This window comes from Lates calcarifer, linkage group LG5, assembly GCF_001640805.2.
Source record: "Lates calcarifer isolate ASB-BC8 linkage group LG5, TLL_Latcal_v3, whole genome shotgun sequence".
Classification (NCBI taxonomy): Eukaryota; Metazoa; Chordata; class Actinopteri; family Centropomidae; genus Lates; species Lates calcarifer.
Window position 1 is genome coordinate 5,051,575 of NC_066837.1, and position 23,445 is coordinate 5,075,019.

Below are 23,445 nucleotides of genomic sequence, written 5' to 3' on the forward strand. Positions count from 1 at the left end.
CATTTTATTAAAGACACATTTAATATTTTAACAAGTAATCGAATATAATCGATTAAGTGTGTAAAGTCTTTGTGTTGAATATTATTAAATTAGAAGAAATAATAATAATAATCGCCGCTGGGTGGCAGTATGCGCTTTGGGATGGCGTAATTCTTCTTCCGGTCTTGTTTCGACGAAGAAGAAAATTATTCAATGGGCTGATGTGATGTTCGACCCAAACATTCCCACCTATGAGGAAACTTTTATTATTACATCGTTTAGTTTTATCGTCTTGTTGTCGTCTGTTGAAATGCAGTGGTGGTAACCGTCGTGGACATTTTCCGGCAGCTCGGACGTTGCATGTTGTCGTCCACGTCCCCGGTGTGACCGTTAAAAGTGTGTCTTCTCGGTAAAACAACACGTTTTGTCCTCATGTCGTTGTGGCTGAGGTCATGTCAGCGGCGTTACCTTAACACCGTGGTGACCCGGAGAGGTCTCCAGTGTCCCACCAGAACCAGGCGGGGTAAACTCCAGTCGGACGCCGTCGTTAGAAGACGCTGCTCCACGGTCCAGGGGGAGGTGAGGGTCCGGTTTGCACCTAGTCCGACAGGTAAGCTCCTCACCAAAACATACAGCGTTAGAATTAAACATCACCCACAGGAGGGGACTTGTGGTTCCGTCTCGACCTCCTTAAGTCTGCTGCCCCTACCCTAGCACTTCAGTTCATGTTTCATTAACGTGTTTTTTAATATATATTCTCTGTCCTGCATTTGACAACCATCCTCATTCAATGGTGTAATGGTCTAACATTATGTTGCTTTGTGCTGCAGGCTTCTTGCACCTCGGAGGCCTCCGAACTGCTCTCTACAACTACATCTTTGCAAAGAAGTATGGAGGGGCATTCATCCTGCGACTGGAGGACACTGACCAGAGCAGACTGGTACCAGGAGCAGCAGAGTCCATAGAGGACATGCTGGAGTGGGCTGGTAGGAAACACTGTGATTAAGGTGTATTAAGATTTTTATTTTTATGTTTGAATATAGAAATACAATGTTGCAAAGGTCTATAAACTTAATGTCACCATTTTCAGGTATACCTCCAGATGAGAGTCCTCGTCAAGGTGGGCCGGCGGGTCCATATCTGCAGTCGCAGAGATTAGATCTGTACAGTCAGACAGCCCAGCAGCTTCTTGAGAGTGGTCAAGCCTATTACTGTTTCTGCAGCCCGCAGAGACTGGAGCTACTCAAAAAAGCAGCTTTGAGGAGCGGAGAGACTCCAAGGTGACTGAATAACCTGATTAAACATGGTGTTTTCTTTATGTGATGTACTCTCTTAGACTTTTAGATAACATACAACCAGACTTCAGAATGTTTTTGGCTGATTAAGGCTGTGTTTCCTGTCCTCTGCAGGTATGACAACAGGTGTCGTCATCTTCGGGTAGACCAGGTCCAGGAGAAACTGGCTCAGGGAACAGCACATGTGATCAGGTTTCGTCTGGAAGAAGGTGTCGAGCCTTTTCAGGATCTGATCTTTGGATGGAATCGTCATGAGGTGGCCCAGGTCGGGTTTCTAGTCATTTCATAGTTTTGAATGTGCAGCATTTAAAATGTCACCCCTCAGATAACTAAGAGGTGTGTTGATGTATTGTTGTACCATTAAATTTACTCATTATTTTGAATCCAATATCTGACATTGCAGCCATGGCCTAACAACAGTTTTCCTTCCTAGAGGAAAAAAAAAAAAACTAAAATATCTTCCCCTCTAGGTGGAGGGGGACCCTGTGGTGATCAAAGCAGATGGCTTTCCCACCTATCACCTCGCCAACATAGTAGACGATCATTACATGAAGATTAGCCATGTTCTGCGGGGGTCCGAGTGGCTCATCTCCACCTCCAAACATCTCCTCATGTACCGAGCTCTCGGATGGACGCCACCCACCTTTGGACATCTGCCGCTGCTGATGAACAAAGACGGCAGCAAACTGTCTAAGAGGCAGGGGGATATATTCATCCAGAGCTTCCAGAGAGACGGGATCCTGCCCGAGGCTCTGCTGGATATCACCACCAACTGCGGATCTGGATTCAGCAGTGAGTTGGAGAAGTTATTAGAGAGACAATAAAGGGACAATATGATGAACTGGTGAAGATAAAAAATGAAATGAGCTCTTAATATTTTGCCATAATAAGAATCTTTATGTGTTTGTAAAGTTGTGTTGTTGCCTTACAGCCAATCGAATGGGGAGGAGGATAGATGAGCTGATCTCTGAGTTTAATCCCTCAAAGATCACAACGCACTCTGCTTTGTTAGACCTGGAAAGACTGCCAGAGTTCAACAGGTCAGTCAAAACTCTGTTGCTTCCTGTATTCCTGTCTTTTTACATTTGCTGCCATCTCTCATCTGTCTCTGTTTAACCCTCTGTTCATGTGGTTGATAATTAGTAGTCTCAGTAATTATGAATCAGTGTTCACCACATACACTGCTACTAAGGCATTTTAAACCAGTATACTTGGACTGACCTATATGGCAACTCTCACAGGTATTATGCCTTGCTAAAGTAAATATAGGTTTTGTGGTTAAAGTATAATATACTCTATGAACGCCATGTGTTTAATTGTTTCTTTTTTTCCATTTTAAGTCATAGTCCATATGTCAATAATGTCTCTAACTGCGACAGAATCCACCTGCAGCAGCGTATTGAAGATGACGAGCGGTGCCTTCTGCTGATAAAAGATCTGCAGGTACAGATCCAGCAGGCCTACACAACAGAGATCCAGGATGAAGAGGTCCTGCATGAGGATTACATCAGGCGGGTGCTGCATCTTCGTAAGGTGAGTGGATATATTTATTTATATTTTTTGTATTGTATTTAATCCATTTGACTGTGTTCACACAATGTTTCAAAACATCCATACTATGTAAGTAATCCTCTTTTTATTCTTTCACTCTTTCCCTATTTCTACTTGTGATTCAATGGAGGAAACAACAATTTCTCAGTGCTGCTCTCCTGTCTGACCTGTAATACTGAAACTATTCTCTTCCCTTCTCTACAGGGTCACATATCCTCCCTGAAAGAGCTTGTAAGTCCTGGTTATTCTTACTTGTGGGTTCGTCCTTCCTTCTCCAGCCAGCAGGTGACAGCATTCACTGCAGAAGCCCATCACATCGCCTCACTAGTACTGAAGTATGTAGTATTAATAAATCTTAACTGTGGTTCACATTCACTTTACAGCTACAGTTTTTTAGCAGGATTACGAACATTTCTGTTTTTGTACATTTAGACTGATGGAGGAGCGAGGTGAGGAGCTGACAGTGGATCAACTCAGTGAAGATCTGAAGACTTTAGCTAAACAGGCTAAAGCCACAAAGTACAGAGATGTGATGAAGCTGCTACGTCTGGTTCTCAGCGGTCTGCAGGTACCTGAACACATCATGTTTATTTTTATGCCTGACAGTAATATAGAATCTACAGAGTCTCCTGCATGAAATTGATTCAGTAGAAGTGGGAGGTGTTAAACTTCAAACTAACCATAAAGGATAAGGCCAGTGATTTTCGAGATTTTAACTAGTTGTCAATAAATCCCATGACCTAAACAACTATGAAATCTACTAATAAGAATGTGTGCATATCCATCTGACAACATTATGGATAGGAGTACAACAGAGACCTTTTTTTAAAGAGAAAGATCCTTTTGTTTAATCAGAAACAATGCCATATTTCATTACCAGACTCCAGTGACAAAATCAGGTGTTTTACCTTGCAGAACACAGGTCTACTGCTGCCTCAATCAGTTAGATACTTGGTGTTACTGTGTGACCTTAAGCACTTTGACACAGATGAACACACAGTTGGATTACATTGCAGCGCTGACTGATTACAAAGATTCAGGTTCAAAAATCCTGTAAAAACATGTCATTGAGCGACACTGTTGCACTGCAAGACATGTTTCTTCATTATGAAAAATATGGGCACTGTGTTTATTTAGCAACAGCTCCACAGACTAATAACAGCAAAGACTTTTCACAGTCGTAGAGGAGTTCCTGTGAGGCGGAAGCCACTGTGCTGGGGAACATAGTTTGTAGTGTAATCAGTTGCTATCTTTTCCTTTTGCCATTTCAACTTGTGCAAAGTTAGCATTAGAAAATAAAGTGCTCTGTATGTGGCTGTGAGAAATGTCTGCTGTCAGTTTACTTTCTCCAACCACCTGCTCCACCAGTCTCCCATAGTTCTGTTTGGGGTGGTCAGTGCCTCTCGCTATCAGTCAGTGGGGAAACATTAGTATCTGTTGCAGCCTTCAGATGCTCCCTGTCAGCTCATCTCTGCTGCACCTCCTCCTCTGAATCAGTCACATCTGTCAGTTTCCTCTCTTGTGGCTTTGTAGTGATCAGAATGTCCCTCACACATAATACATTTCTCAAAGAAGAAACTTCAGATCAAAGTCAAGAAGTTGTGATATGAAGCACCACAAGCTAGTGAAGCAGTGTAAACAGAGTCACATGTCTGAGCATGTACAGTGGCCCCTGCCTTACAGGAACTACTCTGTAGAGACTGTGAAAGTCACTGCTGTCATCAGTCTGTGGAGCTGTTTCTAAACAAACACAGTGCCTGTATATTTTGTAATGAAGAACCGGTGCAACAGTGTGGCTCATTGGTGTGTTTATTTTTGAACAACAGTGGAGTTCTCTGGCACAGAGGAATAAACTTAATCAGATTTTGGATACACACAGTACTTGTTAGTGGGATGACAAATACATAAAATCACCAGACTTTCCTTTAGCCCAGAGCTTCAGCTGCAGCTCTGCTGGTGTGTTGAGTCATTCTGTACATATCCCCAGCTGTGACTGACTGAGCCATTTGCCTTCAACGCTTCCTGCCTGAAAAGAAAAAAAAAAAAAGTGAAAGTGCCTGAAGCCTGATGTATCGATCAATCCTCCTGAGTCTCACAAATCCTAATAACATCTTGCTTTTTGTGAATAATGCCCTTTTTTCCTGAGGGTTTTATTTAATAAAAGTATTGTAATTTCTCTTGATCTGAAAGCAAAATCTGGAGACATCCATAATGAGGATGAATGACTGTGATATTCAGCAGAAACATGCAAGAGTATGTTTGTGCCCACTGCTTAACATGCTTGAGAAATGTCATTGCATCTGGAAGATGTGAAGATGTGGCTGTTTGTGAAATGATCAGTGCCTGCAGAATCACAGCTGCAGGAAACCCTACACTCACTGTTTTCCCAGTTGTTATTTGTACAGCTTTTTCTTTAAGCAGCCTCTGTAAAAATCAGCAACCAATTATTCACAATAGTCCCAACAAGATATTTCACTGTGAATTTTATACTTACGCACTTTAAGGAAAGGGACAGTTAAAACCAAAACCACATGCATGACCGAAACTGACCGAGATTGACCTGTCTCTGAATTAACCAATCAAACAAACAACTCCACCTGCACTGTAGTATTTTTGTATCATTTTAAGTCTGAGAGGAACTAATAACACCCTCTAATCAGTTTTTACAGCTCACTTGGAACTTTCATTTCTGCAATTTTAGTTTTAAACCTCCACTTCACCAAGTTCGATCATATTTTTTGCTGCAATAATCCAAAAAGACTGAGAAGTTCCTGCCCGACTGTTCATATGGCATGTGCCCCTTTTTTATTTCCATCCCTGGGATGACTAAGCTAAACTCAAAAATAGCATGTTTAAAATGATAGTAATGCCTAAAGCCTCAGAAATGCTTCAGTGACTCAGTCATTGCAGTAGCCCTGCAGGAATATGGAAAGAGGAAGCTGATTGCATCTCACAGATGTTACTGCTACTGTCTGTTGCATTACTGTCTGGTTTGATTGGTGTCATTTCACTGACCCATGATCTTCTGTTTGCATCTGACCTGCAGCAAGGTCCCAGTGTAGCCGAGATGATGGTGTCTCTGGGGCGTGCAGAGATCAGCCATCGATTCCAGAAGCTGCTGCTGCTTTCAGAGACTGGACATCCTGTCACCTCCTGAACTGATGTGAACCTGAAGACCAGACCTGCTGTCGAGGAAGTGGCCTGTATGTTGAGAGTTAAAAGTTAAACCTCACATGGACTCTGCCAAAGCTGACTGGGACTCACTGAAAATGACCCGCACACCTCTGGTATAAGTTAAATAATACTTGAATTATTACAAATATTTTATAAAACAGTTGAAAACTGACTTTACACACATGTTCTGTTTGTTTTATTTAGTGTTGTGAGACTTTACAGGACGAGGTGACTCCATGAACTCAAGGGTGGGAAGTACCTTGGTATTTTTATGCAAATGATCCTGTGCTTTACTTCAGAAAAACAGTTTTAACGAACTCCAGTTTACAGATGTGCAGACATGAGGGGAAGCACTTCCAGTTCAGACACGAAAAAATCATCGAAATCTCTGTCATGCAAAAACGGGCCACAAAAACTCTACACAAATTAGCAGTGGATGCTCTTGAAAAAAAAAATCCTAAGTCATAAATTATTTCAATTACTATTGACTCTTTCCTCATGCAACAGATTATTTAATATTAAATACTAGTGTATTGCATTTAGGATTTACTGAGTTGAATTTTTTAAATCAATAATATAAAATATCTTGTTAAAAAATAACAGCTATAGTTAGACCGTCTGTTTCTTAAATGTTAGAGTTAGTATTAAAAAACACAAAGGGGCCAGTTTTACTGTGTTTGTACATATTTGCTGATTGCACTCGAGTAAGAATTTGAATGCAGGACTTGTTATGGAGTATTTTTACATTGTTATATGGCTAGTTTTACATAAGTAAAGGCTTGGAATACTTCTTCCACCACAGATTTTATTCAAGAAACTGGGTGGGGCAGGATTAAGGGTCCATCCACGAACCAAAGTTTCCTCGTTTTGAGTCCAGCTGGGGCCTGTGAGTCGCAGGTCATTCTCATCTCTCTTACTTCCTTTTTTGCATGTCATCTACCTACTGTCAATAAAAAGATTAACTGCCCAAAGAATACTGGAAAAAGGAAAACACACCCAGGATTTCTTTACTTAAGTAAAAGCAGCAGCACCAAACTGCTGAAATACTCCATTATAAGTAAAAGTTTACTTAAAGTTTTATCACCAAAATATATTTAAAGCATCATAAGTAGAGCAGACTGACCTCTGTCAAAGAAATACTGTTACATAAAGTTTTATACAAAAGTTTGGACCAGTTACATTCTGTTGAATTTTGAAGTGAAAAGAAGTAATTACAATCCCTGTAGACCTATTGAAATGTCACTTCATTAAGTTGTTTGGACTTGTAACACAGGTCAGAATTGTCAGTTATCAGCTGATGATATTTCCAGTAATGATCAGTTGTCTTGACTCTTAAAACCCTGTGGTAACATTCAGTGACTGTGAGCTCCACCAAGCAACTGACTGGGGATCTGAAAATGAAGTTAATTGTTGCCTACGAGGCAGGGGAGGCTATAAAAAGATATCAAAGTGCGTCCAGCTTCAAATTTCCTCTATATCATTAAGAAATGGTAGTTATGGGGAACAGTGGAGGTCAAGACAAGATCTGGAAGACCAAGAAAATGTAGATTAAACAAAAAAGAAAAAACCTCCACATGACTGCAGAGGAGGCAGGAAGGTGTAGCTGACGCAGGACTGGTGGTGCAGGGTTTGACTCTGCAGCGTTAATCAACCAACAGGGTCTACAAGAGCGGATGAAATGTTTAAAATCAAGAATAGAGAGACTCTTAGCTGGCTACAAAAGCCATTTGCAAACTGTGATCTCTGCTAAAGTCTGTGGTGGTGGGTGAGAAAGCCAAGTACTGACTAAGCAGAGCGACCACAGAAACACTCTTCATCAAATAAAGTGAAACAGCACATTAACATTTGAAGACACTCATTTTAATGTCTCTCTGCTGCTTCAAAAATCAACAGAATAAGTAACTGGCACAGGTGTGTCCAAACTTTCTGATAAAAATACAGAACTGTGTTTTACTTTTTACTTTACTCCATGGGTTTGCTGCAGTCACTTCAGCAGGTTAGGAGTTTAGATAACAAATAATAAATAAAACAATATGTTGCATAAAATATTATGTATTGTTAAAGGAGGGGGTCACATGTATTTTCAGGTCTAACAGTGGACAGTATGAGGATTAAAACAGGATTCACTGTGATCATTCCTCATGTCCAAATGGCTCTGAAATGCATTGAAGTTGTTTGTATAAAGAAGCATAAAATGGAAATTCCCAAGTAAAGTACAAGTGACTTTGGGCCCAGGGGCCTGAGAGGTCATGGGGCACTGTGTCAGAGCCTCTGTATGTAGTGACTGTTAATAATTCTTGTTTGAAAGTGATAAGGGCTCAGATAAAAGACACAAAATGATCCCAAAGAGAAACAAAATAACTTCAAAGAGAGGCAAAATGATCCCGGAGAGAGGTAAAAGAACTACTGAGACACAAAACGATCTCAAAGAAACACAAAATGACAAAAAAGAAACCAAAGATGACCATTAAGAAACACAAAATGACCACAAAAAATATTTAAAATTGAGGCAAAACAACTACAGACCGATACAAAATGATCCCAAAGAGACACAGCAAAACAACCAGATGAAACACAAAATGACCACCAAGAGATGAAAAATGACCAAAAGAAAACACAAAGTGACCACAACAACCAGTAAATGACACAAAGCAACTGCAAAGAAATACAAAATGTGCAAAAAGTGACCCAGTTTTAGTCTGGGGTTCTCTGTAGGAGGGGTGTGGGGTGTTAACTGTCTGTGCCCGGGGTCACATAATACCCCCACTCAAATACCTCAAGAGTAAACAAACTTTTTGTATTTTCCACAGCTGGTTACTTCATGAGTTGATGTTTTCTATGAAGTTTAGTTTCTGGTTTTCCATCAATACGTGTATTGCAGATGTGGTGGGTGAGGAGGGGGGTGTGACACATTAAACTGGTTAGTGTGTCAGGAGTGTGACTGGGCGTGAGTGTCACATGTCGCCGCAGTGAGACAAGCGGCAGTTTGACACCTCCGCTTCCCCAGCAGAGACACGCTCAGACCAGCCGCTGAATATCTCTGGACCTGCAGGAGACGGACGGCGATGGCGACCGGTGACAGCCAGGCAACTTTTGAGTCGTGGCTCAGTGAGTAAAGCGGGGGGAAAAAACCTGAAAAGTTAACTTGTTGTTTTGTTTACTTGGAGAGCCGAACCTGGCTAACGTAACGTTATCATCCCCCATCTGAACCAACCGTCGCTGCTCCGTTAGCTAACGTTACATTAAGCGACAGCTGGTGGCGTCAGTTGGACTTATTTATCGAAACAAGACGTTACATGTGCGAGTAAATTTGCGATGTATCGATTTATTTTAACTTCAACTCAAAAATCAGTTTGATTAGATGCAGAAAGTATCAGTTGGAACAGGAAGTTGGTTTCGCCCGTGCGCGTGCCCGAGCAGCGCTGCAGCGGTGTGTTGTGTCTGCGCTCCTGCTGCGCGCGTCCACGATGGCAAATAAGTTTCTTCAGTTTAGGATGTTTTAACTTGTTTTATTTGCGTTAAAGTAGGAATACCAAAACGGAAAAACACGCTGTTACTTGTTATAGATCTGCATTTAAGAATTTACTGACAAGTTGGCAAAAATGAGGAGTAAAATGTGTGAAATGTACAAATACTTGTTGTGAGTACTATAATTTTCAGAGTATTAAGACTAGATTTCTGGGAATTAGTTATTTGATCTATTAGTTTATGAAATGAGAAGTTATTGGCAGCTGTTTTAATAATTTCTTAATCAGTTTTCAAATAAAATACCAAAACAAATCAATGGTTCCATGCTCTCAAATGTGACAATTTGCTTTTTTTGTTTTACATTAGAGTTAAAAGACTTGGACTGTTGGTCAGACAAAACAAGACTTTTAATCATGTCACCTTGTGCTGTTGGATATTTTTTATTGTCTTCTAATGGTTTATAATTGTAAATAATCATTAGTTGCAGCCCTGTTTCATACGTGCTGCAGGTGAAAAGTTAAAGCTACCCCAGTGCTATGGTCGCATATATCCCCAGTTTTGGCTGTTTTCATTCAAAGCAGCTGAGCTTACATACGTCTTGGCAGGATGAAAATCCTCTTTGTCAGAGTGCTTGTTTTCAAGTTGGCTCATTGGAGGTAAAATATTTCTATGCCAAAGCAACAGTATCTAATGACTTTATCTCCTATTCAGTGTAAAATCTGAATATTCAGAGTAAACAGTAACTTCATTCATCAGATTAATGTAGGATGGTGGAAAGCATAAATAGAAATACTTAAGTTCCAGAAAATTACGAGCAGTTTCGCTCATCATTTATTGAGAAAAAATGAAAAACATTTTGGGCAGACATAAGAAAGAGTCAGACTCTGGAAAGTTTTGATGGACATTTTTTATTTTTATCTGGCAGTTTATAGACTCAACAGTTTTTCAATCAACTAAAGAAATTGCCCACATATTATTACATTGTGCTGATAATTAAAATAATTGTTTGTTGCAGCCCTGTTGTACATACTACATACCAAAATTTTGCATATAGTACTTTAACATGTAGTAACTCCTAGTAAAACATACTGTAGAAAGCGTTTCCTTGCTTTCTTTATGCAGGTCTGTCTTTAATTTCACTTCCTCAAGTTGTGTAGTTGTCTATATTTTTGCACATGCAGGTATTTGCCTATGTTTGATCTAATTTTGGCATGTTATGAAAATACATTTTGTTCTGTGGTCTGTTCCAGACCAGGCCACAGACCCGGATAACCAGGAGGACAGGTGGGACTGCATCCAGGGCTTCTACCAGCTTGTCAACCAGGAGCCTGATGGGTAAGAAGAATGTTTATTTCTAGCCAAATTTTGAGCACTCACTCAACCCTGCATGGGTTTCCACATTGTCTGAACATGGATTGAGGTTTCTGGGCCTGGCCGTTTGCTTCTGGAAGTTACTTTAACGTAACAAAGGCATTTGAGAAAGAGTTGCTTCACATCCATGTTGCGATCACAGCTTCTCAGTTACAGCTTCCAGCAAGAGTGAGGGGGGAACTCTACAGCACCTTTTCCCCTTATGACCCTTTTTCTCTGCCCAGTATGAAAGCACTCTGTTGCCTAAAGTTGATGCAATCTTAATTCAAGGGCGGCACAAATATAATACTTTATTTGTTGGGTTTCATCCATTTCTGTTGGCTGTAATAAAACATGACAATTTGTGGAAACTATGTGAATAGCTCTTCTTTTGCTGTTCGCACAACATGTGCTCTGTTTTCAGGCATTTTAATGCAACTTAAATCTTAATTCTCTGCCTTTTTTTCAGGCCACAGGTAGCCACTCGTCTTCTTGCTCATAAAATCCAGTCCCCGCAGGAGAAAGAGGCTCTGCAGGCGCTCACTGTGAGTAATCAGACTACTGATCTTCATATGAAATAAACAGTCTGCGTTACACAGTTTATTTTCATCTGCTGTCTGATCTAATTTTCCCCTCTTTCCGTCAGTTGTTTGGTATCATTCATTTGGTTTTATTTAATGCTCTTTGTCATGGTTTATTCTCAGTATTCATCAGTGCAAACAATGTCTTTGTTTAAACTCTGGAAAAGGAGGTGCTTGAATGATGATCTGTGGATTGATATCTGTGACTAACCTGTGACTGTCACATGGTGACATGAGGGATTTAATCTGCATTTGAATCTGCTGTGACACCACACGGTTTCTTGTCTGTACATTAACAAAGCTGCAGTGCTTTACTTGTAACTAAAATGCAACTTAACGAAGCTTCTCAACCTTTATGAGCCTCATGTCACATGACATCTAAAGGTGGTTAACCACAGACATGCAGTGACAAAATCTCTTCTCTCTCTTTCTTTCTTGTGTTGCGCAAGAGGAAAATGTCTTCATTTTCACTTGTTAAAGCTTCTGCCTGTGATGATTTATTCTCATTTTGGTGCTTTCCAGGTTCTCGAGGCATGTATGAACCACTGTGGGAAGAGGTTTCACAGCGAGGCCGCCAAGTTTCGCTTTCTCAATGAGCTCATCAAAGTGTTAACACCAAAGGTAATGCTATTCACAGTGAGACAGGTGTTGTTACAGCTGGAAACAAAACATTTATGGTTTTAGCACCATAAATCATGGATACAACAATAATAATCTTTATTCAGGGAACACTTTTCAAAACCACACAAGGCACCAAAGTAAGAAACAAATTATTATAACAAATATATAATCTCTAAAACAGATTAGATCTTACAATAAAATAGTCAAACCTGTTCCAGCAATCAAAATGATAAAAGAAATAAAAAGAGAATTCATGTAAACTTAAAAAAACAAACAAACTCAAAATCAGAATAAACTTGTCTCAGAATCTGAAAAAACAAGAATAAAACATGAAATAAATTAAATGAGATTGTGACTGTATTTCACACAGAGAGGAAACTTTACTTTACTAAACTAACTTTACCCAGTACTCAAACGATCACCATGACTAAGAGATGAAATGAAAGCTAAAAACTAAGAAAATAATACATTAGCCATGTAAAGTTGCTCTCTGAGGACTGGCAATGATGTGACTGACCTGGTCGATCTTTTCTGAGCAGTACTTCGGCGCCTGGACTCCTCAGAAAGTTAAAGACAGAGTGACAGAGGTCTTCTACGGCTGGACGCTCTGGCTGAAAGATGAACCCAAGATACAGGAAGCCTACAGCATGCTGAAGAAACAAGGTCAGGGTGCAACACAGAGGATGTGCACTTTTTATACACATCCATAGTAATTCATTTGATTCTTTTTTTTCAAGAATAAAACCATCTTACCTTTCTTTTTGTTGTTTCAGGTATAGTGAAGAAAGACCCCAAACTACCAGACACACTCATAATGGCTCCTCCACCACAAAGAACCACAGAGTCTGTTTTTGACCAGGAGGACAAGGCCAAGGTGAGTGTGTATGTTCGAAATCTGCTCATGTAACTTTAGAGGTTTCATCCTGCTAACATGTGTTTCTGTATCATCAGCTGTTGGCCAGATTATTGAAAAGTGCCCGTCCTGAAGACCTGGAAACAGCAAACAGACTCATTAAAAGCACCATCAAGGAGGTGAGGATCGCTGCGGGGCTGATGGTCACCTTTGCATTGATAACTGGATATGCTGGGTAGACATTTTGTGTTTGTGTGTGTGTTTTAGGAGCAGGAGAAGGCAGAGAAAGTGCTGAAGCGTGAATCTACTCTGAAGGAGGTGGAGAGCAGCACCAAGCAGCTCAAAGAGCTACTGGACCAGCACACAAGCACTGGAACCTCGTTACAGCCCAGTGATGATGTGAAGGTATGACATGATACAGAATTAACGTTTGAAGAGGTAGTGTTTTGCTCCAACTAACCTACAGATATTCTCTCAGCAAAATGTTCCTTTGACTGTAGAGGAGAGTTGATACACAGTAAATGCAGCCACCCAACACTGGATCTGTCCCTCTCCCCCACTGCAGGCCTTGTACGAACGCTGTGAACGGCTGAGGCCCACCCTGTTCCGCCTAGCCAGCGACACGATGGACGACGATGCTGCTCTGGTGCAGATCCTGGCGGCTAACGATGAGCTAACGCTCACAGTCAGCGCCTACAAAGAACAGTTGGGGAGAAGAGAGTGCAACGGTGGAAGAGAGAGAAGTAAAAGTGAGGAAGAAGTGATGAGTAAAAACAGCGGTGAGCCTCATTTTATACAGCTTTTTTCTTCTAGTGTAGCCCCTGTGGAAAACACCTTGACCTTGTGTTTGTTTGTGCGCTCCACTTGTAATTGATCCTGCTTCTTCTTGTTCCTCCAGCTCCTACGAGTCCCAGAGAGATTAAAAGCTACCACCTCATCGACCTGTCAGCACTGGACTCTCCACCGACTCACAGAAAAGCTGATTCACCAATGCCCTTCAAATCCTCTTCGCCCCTTTTCTCCTCTGATATGGAGAACGCCTTCCACTCTGTACCTAACCAGGATTTTACAGCATTAGGTAGACCTTCATATGTACCTACTTCTAGTTTATTTTCTGTAACAGTGATGAACGTGGTTCACAGTGTAATGATGTGGTGTCCTCTAATTACAGACTTAGATAACAGGGTCTCGAAACAGACTCAAGAGACTTCGAAGTCGTACTACGAAGAGCTGATGCAGGTGAGACTTGAATCTAATATTAAAAATACAGATTTTATTTGGAGGAGTGTTTAATGCAGTTTTTCCTTTCTGTTAGCTTAATGGAGACATTCAGGAGAGGAATGATGAGCAGAATGGAGGGAGAAGCGTTTTGAGATCCCGTGGATGTGGGGGGAGCAGCACCACATCAAATGAGAATAATATTTGGTAAGCATGTAGAGAGGAAAGGAGTGGAGATTAAGTCCCAATAAAACATCAGATGCATTGGATTTAGACAGCTCCTCTGGATGTAGATATACAATTCAAATAATGTGAGTTTTTAAAATGTGGTGAATGATGTTATTGGTCTAAATAGCTGCACAGATTAATTAAAATGTTAAATTAACATAATGTACGGTGAATTAAATGTAGCTGGAGTGGCTGCATCAAATAAGAAGCATTGAAGAATTAGTGAACTGACTCTTCCTCTTCTCTTATCAGGTCACTCCCTCAGAATCAGCAGTTCACTGGATTGAGATCACACACACAACCAAATGAAGTGTCTGGGGAGAGCTTGTGTGCTCCACAGTTACTGAAAAACATCTTTGTTCCAATGGAGACCATCCAATCCAGTATGTCACAGAGACTAAAATTATACTTTATACGTACAGACAGCTGGTTTAACTTTGTGCTGTCGTATTGTGCTAGCTTAGCCATTCCTCTAAACGTCTGTTGTTTTCTTGTTTTTGTGATAGGTCAGCTGGAGCCGATCACTTTATACGATCAGGGCGGAGTCCACGTCTCTCTCCATTTTGCCAGAGACTCTCCACCGGGTCACCCAGGTGTCGCTGTGGTCGTCATCTCCACGGTGAACACTTCTGCACTTGATGTGAAAGACTTCCTGTTTCAAGCAGCTGTTCCAAAGGTAACAAACTCCACTCACAATGGTCTGTTGTTTTTTTAATCAAGTGTGAAAGACATTGCAGGGGAACTAAAACACATCCTGTTGTGGCTGACACAAGTGTTTTATTGTTGAATTTAATGCTGAGACAATGTGATGAGTCAGTAAGTTGAATAAATTATTAAATGTTTTGTGAAAATGCTTGTTTTATTTTTTTTTCTTTATCTTTGGATTTTGGACTGTTGGTTTGACAAAACAAGAAATCTGAATATATGATTCAGGGATCTGGAAGGTTTGTAAGAGTTATTTTTTTTCACATTCTAACACTTAAAAGAGGAAACAATGAATTGTGTAGATTCATTCAGAGTGCAAAACAACTTTATGTACTCTTTTATGTGGTTCAAACAGCAAAGTATACATCCCTAGACACTGTGTTCAGTACCAGTTTAGACCTCCTTTGACCTGTAGTGTTTCAGTCTAAGGCTGAGACACCAAAGCTTCATGCACCTGCTACTTATTGGACTAATATAAGGAGATTCTGATGGATAGTTTTGGTGCCCCCTACTGGAGCTAGGCCTCCACTTCAAATTTGCCAGATTTTTAATTTATCTGTTATTATCTGTGTATGTTATAATACACAGCACTTTTAGCTGTATGAGGTGTGTGAATATACCTATACCATAATTTTTCACTTAACCTTTCAAAATACACCATTCCACCTGTAGGATGCTTTCGCCTTGGTATCACCACTTTATATGTGTTTTGGTCTGTACTAAACTCAGTCTTTTCTGGCTTGTGCACAAAATTGAGTGGGAGTGTGTTAACGGGTTAAGAGTTGAATATAAAGCTCACTCTCAGTTGAATGTGTCCTGCAGACGATGCTGGTGAAGCTTCAGCCTGCCTCAGGGACACACCTACCTCCTTACAACCCTCTGCTGCCTCCACCTGCCATCTCCCAGGTTCTTCTATTAGCTAATCCTCAGAGGGTGAGTTTATGTACCGTCACATTCACTCCCTACCTCTGTGTTAAAGTAGAATAATTGTATATACAAATCATTACATTTCAGTGCATTTGTGTTCATAATTGTGATTTTATTTTGTCCTCCCTCTCCATAGGGAGTAAATTATCTGATTTTGAAGCACTTTTCTGCATAAACTGATTTTCCAGAGGCTGCTGCTCTTTAACAATTACATGTTTGAACTGATACTAGATTCTTCCTTGAATTTCTTAGAATTAAACATAATAATACTACACAAAACACTGTGCTCTGCCAATTAAATGGATGTTAACCTGCATGTATGTTAAGATTTTAGCTGTTTCCCTTAACATCAACCTCTTTTTTTTTTCCTCCAGCGTAAAGTGCGTCTACGTTACAAGCTGACACTGACACAGGGAGGCCAACAGCTAAACGACACAGGAGAGATCGACAACTTCCCAGACTGGACCTCTTTCACTGGCCACTAAAATCTCAGACACTTGGATTTAAAAAAAAAAAAAAAGCTGCACAGGACCTAAAATCTAGATTTTGAGTGCAGAGAGAGTTAATGTGGGAAACATGTGACCACACCTGGAATCGATCATTACGAGGTAAACGACCACCACAGCAAGCAAACATCAGGGCTGTATTTACAGAAAAAGACTTTTCTGCATTATATAACATACATCATGCATAGTGCATCCCTGGACATTATCTCAAAAAGACATGGGTGGGTTTGGTACATCCTTCATTGTACCTGGTTCAGGTATTCAGTATTCTGCTGTTGTCTTATTGAGCCGTTTCTGTGGTTGCTGCTTGTTATTAGTTTGATAAAACAGTATATTCATCTTACATGTGTTTGTTGACTTGTAGCTGGTTACATGTCTGCATAGGAAACGGTATTTATTTGCTTTTATGCACATGTCATTCAAAATTCCTAAAGTGCCTTAAGATAGAAATGTGTTTTTTTCTTAAGTATGTATTTATTTTAAGTAAAGGATAATTCCAGTACATTTCAACCAGGTGTGTTTCTCATTAATGTGGATACTGGAGCTCTATGAGTCGTGATAACTTTGCATTCGCCACCTCTATTGTAGAGATATGGGGAAATGAGATCTTGTGCAAAACAGCATATATTGGGGCAATCAGCACGAGCCTCCTCCAGCTTTCCAAATAAATGTGACTTTAACATGAACCATTTCAAACACTTGTTTCGGACTCTTACAGGAAGTAAACACAGATTGTAGCCACTAGTAATAGCCATTGTGCTGCATTCATTACTGCATTCCTAGTGGCGAGAATCTGTGTTTACTTTCAGTAAAACTCAAACAAGTATTTGAAATGATTTGTGTAAAAATCAGGTTTATTTGGAAAGCTATATAAGGCTTGTGCTGATTGCCCCAACATATGCTGTTTTGTGGAAGTCTTTGTTTCCTCATCTCTCTCACTACTCATAGAGACACAGTATCTACATTTATGAGAAATGCACCAGGTTGAAATAAACTGGAATTTTCTTTCAAGTTATGTACCTCAAACAAGGTACATATCAAGGTTGCCTTAAGGACTATGTGTGTGAGAAAAACCTTAAAAATTAAGATTGCATTAGTATGTATTTATCTGTGTTTGAATACAAGTGGAAGTTTTCTGCTTTTAGGAGGAAAATTAATGAAAGTTTATTATTGTATTTTGAATTCAGCCAATTTAAAAAAATAAAATAAAACATAACATCAGAGTGCTCAATTTTACAGAGACTCAAACAGCTTTAAACACTGCAACTTAAAAGCAAATGAAGGGAAGATCTTTCACAAAACAGTCAGCATTTAGAGGAAGAAACTAAATGTTGTAAAGAGGTGAAACACAAGCAAACAAAGAAACATTTTCCAATTTGACAGCTCGTATAAGGCATAAAGATATGACCTGTGAATACAGAAATGCTGCAGTGTCAACATAAGGTTAATTTCTGCAGGAAAAGCAAAGAAAGTTGATTGTATTTTAGTTTTAATATTGTGATTGTGCATTTCTGCTGTTACTGGAGATACTGGCTTCACGTATTTATTTCCTTTTGTCTCAGTAGCATTTTTGTCAGTTTTTAGTGTCCCTCAGAAACATCTGTTGTGAGTTTGCTTGGTTAATGTAAGTGCAGCCTGTTTCTTTAATATCAAATTGGTGAATGTTTTTCTAAACTTGTTTGGGTTGTATTTATTTGCAGCTTTTAAACGAATGTCAGTTTTGTGAAAATCGGCAAGATCATTTCTTATTTTGCTCATGTTTTTGTAAGTTGCAGTTTGTTGAGTTCTTTCGGTCACTGTAGACTTGAGGCCTCTGTTGCCTCTCACTAAGTCTTTGTTAATTTCACGTAAACAGCTCAGTATTTCCCGACTGCTTGTCTTATACTGTGAAGTTGTACGAGCCCAGAAACAAGGAATTTAAGTGCATTTTGAATTCCTTGTTTCATCTATAAAACCAACTGCCCTTCAGGTTTTGTCAGAGGACTCTGGATGATTTAAGGCTCATCTGAATGTTTTCTTTGAATGCTTATCTTCCTCCTGCCTGTCAGTTCGACAGTCTGTTGCTCTGCTGCCAATAAACGCAGATCTGTAACATGATGGAAAAAGCTCAAATTCTGTCTCACTAAATCATCCCATTTATAGTTTTTATGTGAATATAATCGTAACTTCAACTGACCCTCATTATAGTTCAGTCTAAAGTCATCCTGTTTCTGTTTTTGTGATTCATAGTAGTATAGTTTATTTAACCTTTCATCTGTTCAAAACAACCACATTATTTATTCAAGGCTTAAACTTTCTCAGCGTGGTAAATCCTCATGGTGAAGATCATGGATGGGGCTGGTCCTGCAGTACCTCCACCTGAAGTTCCCAGGGATGATGATCGATCTCCTCCGTTGCCCACAGGCGCCAGTGGAGGACTGTTAATCCGGAAAATCGAGTAAAAAAGTATATTTGAGACCCTTAAACCTACTATCAGGGGCAATAAAGCTGCTGTAACTAACTATGGTATACACATATGTTACAGGAGCATGTTCATAAGCTTGGCTATTACAGTTTACATGTGGATCATGTTCAGTTTGTCATAAAAAAGTGAGTTTCACCTTCAGATTTTGTGCACAGATGATGCCTCTGGCGCATGGCTGTCTGCTAGATCGTATGATACATCTAAAGCTTCTCTCCATCTTTACATTGGATGTATTTTAAGACCAATCAGAGGCGGTTGCTAGTCGGACCACAATCACCCGGCTAATCAGCGTTTTTCTGCCAATGTTAGCGACGTATGTCGTCATTGCTCGCGACGTGTCCCCTCATTGGCCACGGCCGTCTGGGAGGAGCGCAGAGAGGCGGAGAAACGACGCCGGAAAACAGATTTAAACCAAGTTCGAAACTTTGCTTCTGTTTGCTAGTACTGTCAGAAAACGTCGTTACGAAAGAGGTCCGGATGCTAAAACAAACTCTGGAACTGCTTTCTCAACTAACGAGTAAGACTGGATGCTGAACACACCTCCGGCGCGAAGGTAAGGCAAACAGTTAGCGTTAGCAGTAACATTATCGGTGACCGTTAGCATTAGCATTACCTTGCCATTGTCTCGTTTAATTCCATTTTCCGTCGTTTATATCGCGTGGGTAAGAGTGTGTGTGTCTGTTTCTGTGACTGAGGCATCCCTGACTTGAGTTGTGGGCAACTAACGTGGACGATAATACAATAGGCTCTTGTAATATGTGTAAACTTCCGATTGTATCTGTTTTCACTTTACCGACTTTTTGTGTCTCTTTGTTATTTTGTGTTCCATCCTGGTCAGTTTAACCCAGTTTATGTTGGTTTATCATGTCGTTGTCAGCGGTTTGTGGCTGTTTGTGGTCATTTTATACAATTTTGCTTCTCTATCTGACCGTTTTACACCTGGGAGTTAGCATTAGCATTAGTGGTGAGTGTTAGCGTCGAGCGTTAGCATTAGCCTTATCTGTTGATAATGTTTTTGTGTTTTTTTCCTTCTTGTCGTTTTTATTTGCGTGGGATAAAGTGTGTTTGTGTTTGACTAAAGCCTCCCTGACATGAGTTGTGGAGGGTGGTAACTGTAGTCAGCTTGTCTGTTTAACTCCGTTTGCAGACTGACTTACTCTGCAGGCATTTTACTGCTTCTTTGTAATTTTGTGCTCCATTCTGGTCATTATATGTTGGATTATTATGTCGATGTGATCATTTTGTGTCTCTTTGTGGTGGTATTGCATCGTTTTGCGCCTCTAGCTGACTGGTTTACCTCTACTTATGGTCAGCTTCTTTGTGGTTGTTTTACATCATACCCTGTCTTTATAGTTTTGTGTGTATCTCTGGTCATTAAAGGTTTCTTTGTGGCCATTTTGTGTTTCCGTGTGGCAGGTAAGCATCACATTGTGATCATTTTGCGACCCAGGTCTTTGTCTCTGTTGTTTTGTGTGTCTTTGTAGCTTTGCGGTAGTAATCTCTCCATAGCCATCCATTGGTCCCCTGTTGTGTATATTATTGATTAGAATTTTGTTTGTGGTGACTTGAGACTTTATTGAGCCCAGTGTTAAATACAAGCTCGAAAAAAGTTTTAAGCCTCGAGAGTATGTCATAATGTATGAGCTGAGATTACTGTTAAATTACTGAGGAGATTGCTTTTCTCTCTGAGATCAATGAAGTCATATTCTAGTAACACAATTAATTAATTCACCTCAGAACTCAAAGTGTGATTGTCAAGGTTCTAGTGTTGAGTTTTCAGTGTTCTTCTACACTGTTCAAGTTTTGGAAATGAGATATTCTTTATTAATGAGGTTATTTGTTTTGTGTTGTACTTGTGTTTTCCAGGTTTACTTGTGCAGCTGTTGCAGCCTGGACAAAGATGCCACCTCTCAGCTCACAAAACAAACAGGTATGTGTCCTAAAGATTCTCAATAGGTGCAGTTGACTTTCTGCGGCGCTGCGCAGCACTGATTTGACCGCACGGCGGTTAGAAATTTGTCCGTCGTTACCATGTCACATGACTTTAAAACCTCGCGGGAGTAAGGTGCCTGCTGTATTCTGCTCAGTTTTCTGCAGTTGCTTTTCTCTGACTTTGTTCTGACTCAAAACTTCACTGACACACATGGCGTATACTAAGTTTTTATTCTAAGCACTCCAAATCAGTTATCTTCTGTGGTTATCCCTTTCAAAGTTGATCTAAGTTATTTGATCTCCTCTTTCTGACAGCTCATGTCTTACATCTGTGCACTAACACTATAGTTTAATTCCTTGATAGAAGCTGTCCAGTTTAGTTCAGGAGTTTGTTATTGTAGAAGTAAAGCCCTTATAGATAATATTTTTTATCCTTCATTTTTCACCTCTTTTCACTCTCCTGGCAATGTGGTGGCCCATGTTTGTATGTGGGTCTTAATGAAACAGATTAAGTGATCTCCACAGAAGTGTTTCTCTCCATGTATAACTTTTCCCCCATACACCTGAGTACATCACCCTGGATATTTCATACCCCCCCCCCCCCCGCAACATATCTTTGGTTGAGTAAACATTGTGTATATAGGTTTACAAAACAGTCTGACATATTGAGGGGAACGGTCATATTTTTAAATCAAAAAAGCACAGAACAGCTGTACAGGTTTTCCACAATTATATCAATATATTTGATGAATTGCAAGAACAACTGGTGAAAGTCGAACGCTGTCGCTCAGTCACACTGTGGGAACTGTGTCTGACTTGACTGCAGTCGTTTCCCAGCAGTCAGCGGCAGTTCACGTTTGACCCTCCGGTCAGGCGCAGCCAGCTGCTGTTGATCTTGAACTCACCTATTGTGATCATTTTGCCACTTAGTTTTTTGCCTATTTGTGTGTCTTTGTAACTTTGTGGCAAAAATCTGTCCATAGCCATCCATTGATCCCCTGTTGTGTATAATATTAATTAGAAATTTGTGGTGACTTGAGATCAACTTTGGAAGAGATAACCAAATGAAACGACTTAAGTTTTTTAGAATAAAAATGCACTACATTCCATGTCTGTCAGTGAAGGCTTCAGACAACCAGGACAAAGTGCTGTTGTCACAGAGGTGGCTCCAGGTTGGCACAGCCGGAGAAAAGCAACTGCAGAAAACTGAGCAGAAAACTGCAGTCGCCTTAGCCCCGCCAGATTTGAAAGTCAGGTGACATGGTGACGTTACGCAGCACAGGCGAAAGTCAGACAAAATTTCTTATCAACATGCATCAATTTGGCTCTGTGCAGTGCCGCATAAAGTCGAACGCACCTAATTCATGGTAGTTGTAGCTAAATACTGTGCTATGACAGCTTTCACCTTGACGAGAAGTACCGTCACGTTTTAATATCGCAAGATCTTGTGGCAGATGTCATCACACCCCTAGTAAACAGCCCATTTTCTGAGACACTCCTCTAACGATTGGAAAGTGTTCTGGTTTGGCTGTAATGTTGAATATTTATGTGTGTTTTGGGGTTAAACTAGGTGAGGAATAGGTAATAGTGTATTGATAATTTTCATTTGTATATTTCTTTTCAGTTCCTCCAGGTGCCACCACTTCTGTCCACGATCACTGTCTTTGTACAATGAAGTTCTTTGAGACCAGGACAGAGGCCTCAAGGTAATTCACAAACAGTATTACATCAGCTGTTCAACACAGAGCACTGATATTAAACTGTTTATGTTCAGTAATTGATCTTCAGTCTGATCTCTCACTAAAAGACTTCACTCATTATTAAAGTCTATTTACAGAGTTCATGAATGTACAGTTCAAAGAAAATGAATTTAAACAACAGTTCTTTCTGTCTAAGTCTTAAGCCAGAGATTGGACTTTTGTAGCGTCAATTATACATTTTAATTGCATGCATGCATTTTAAATGCATTTTAAATGCATTACAAAATTATTTTTGTGATATTAATTCGAATATACAGATAATCAAATCAAAAGTTAAGCGACAAAACTTTATTGATTCTGTTCTAGACAATGTTTACAAACCACAGCAAAGATAATGACAGATGTTTGATCACTTGGAGACACTTTTTATTCTCTCACCCCTCATTTAATGTAGTGCTGAGTACACATAAGGATAATCGTATAAATCTCTAAGAACATTTAACTACTTTTGTCGTCTTCCTCAGGTGATGTGGTCTTCTCCCCCTCCTCCTGCAGAGATAGAACATGTTAATCACAGGAACTGTCCAAAGCTTTAAGTCCTGAAACTTTATTACAAATGTAATTAAAGAAGAAAAAGAAAGTTTAAATGTCCCTCAAGTGCCTCTGTTAATACAAAACTTTGTCTATTCTTGTTACTTGTAATATTACAAATTACCTCTTACATTTGAGAGACAGGATGACATCTTCTGACTTTGACCACATAGTATACTATCACATTTTTTGATGGTTTTTGACGCCTTACTATGACTTTTTTGACCATTTTTCATCTCTTTCTATACTATGACTTTTTTTGATGATTTTTGATGCCTTACTATACTATGACTTTTTTTGAC

The 23,445-nt window shown here is 39.9% G+C and overlaps 2 protein-coding genes and 1 long non-coding RNA gene across 3 annotated transcripts; all 3 read left to right on the top strand.

Annotated features, from left to right (window-relative positions):
* Positions 1 to 172: 172 nt before the first annotated feature.
* Positions 173 to 6,176, top strand: ears2 (glutamyl-tRNA synthetase 2, mitochondrial). Its single transcript, XM_018682508.2, has 10 exons — positions 173 to 589; positions 810 to 965; positions 1,070 to 1,259; positions 1,389 to 1,539; positions 1,745 to 2,066; positions 2,206 to 2,314; positions 2,654 to 2,807; positions 3,030 to 3,160; positions 3,258 to 3,393; positions 5,872 to 6,176. Exons 1-10 carry the CDS (start codon positions 412 to 414, stop codon positions 5,980 to 5,982), a joined length of 1,638 nt encoding a protein of 545 aa, XP_018538024.1. The 5' UTR covers positions 173 to 411; the 3' UTR covers positions 5,983 to 6,176.
* A 2,763-nt stretch (positions 6,177 to 8,939) lies between these two features.
* LOC108887215 (ADP-ribosylation factor-binding protein GGA2) lies at positions 8,940 to 18,553 on the top strand. The gene is made up of 16 exons (XM_018682507.2): positions 8,940 to 9,107; positions 10,718 to 10,802; positions 11,287 to 11,362; positions 11,921 to 12,019; positions 12,559 to 12,682; positions 12,793 to 12,893; positions 12,971 to 13,051; positions 13,140 to 13,277; positions 13,438 to 13,651; positions 13,771 to 13,950; positions 14,044 to 14,111; positions 14,188 to 14,297; positions 14,571 to 14,701; positions 14,825 to 14,994; positions 15,846 to 15,956; positions 16,325 to 18,553. Exons 1-16 carry the CDS (start codon positions 9,065 to 9,067, stop codon positions 16,433 to 16,435), a joined length of 1,842 nt encoding a protein of 613 aa, XP_018538023.1. The 5' UTR covers positions 8,940 to 9,064; the 3' UTR covers positions 16,436 to 18,553.
* Positions 18,554 to 19,276: 723 nt separating this feature from the next.
* Positions 19,277 to 23,197, top strand: LOC108887223 (uncharacterized). Its single transcript, XR_001961580.2, has 4 exons — positions 19,277 to 19,473; positions 20,787 to 20,850; positions 22,477 to 22,558; positions 23,077 to 23,197. It is a non-coding gene; the product is annotated as an uncharacterized LOC108887223 (long non-coding RNA).
* The last annotated feature ends 248 nt before the right edge of the window (positions 23,198 to 23,445 follow it).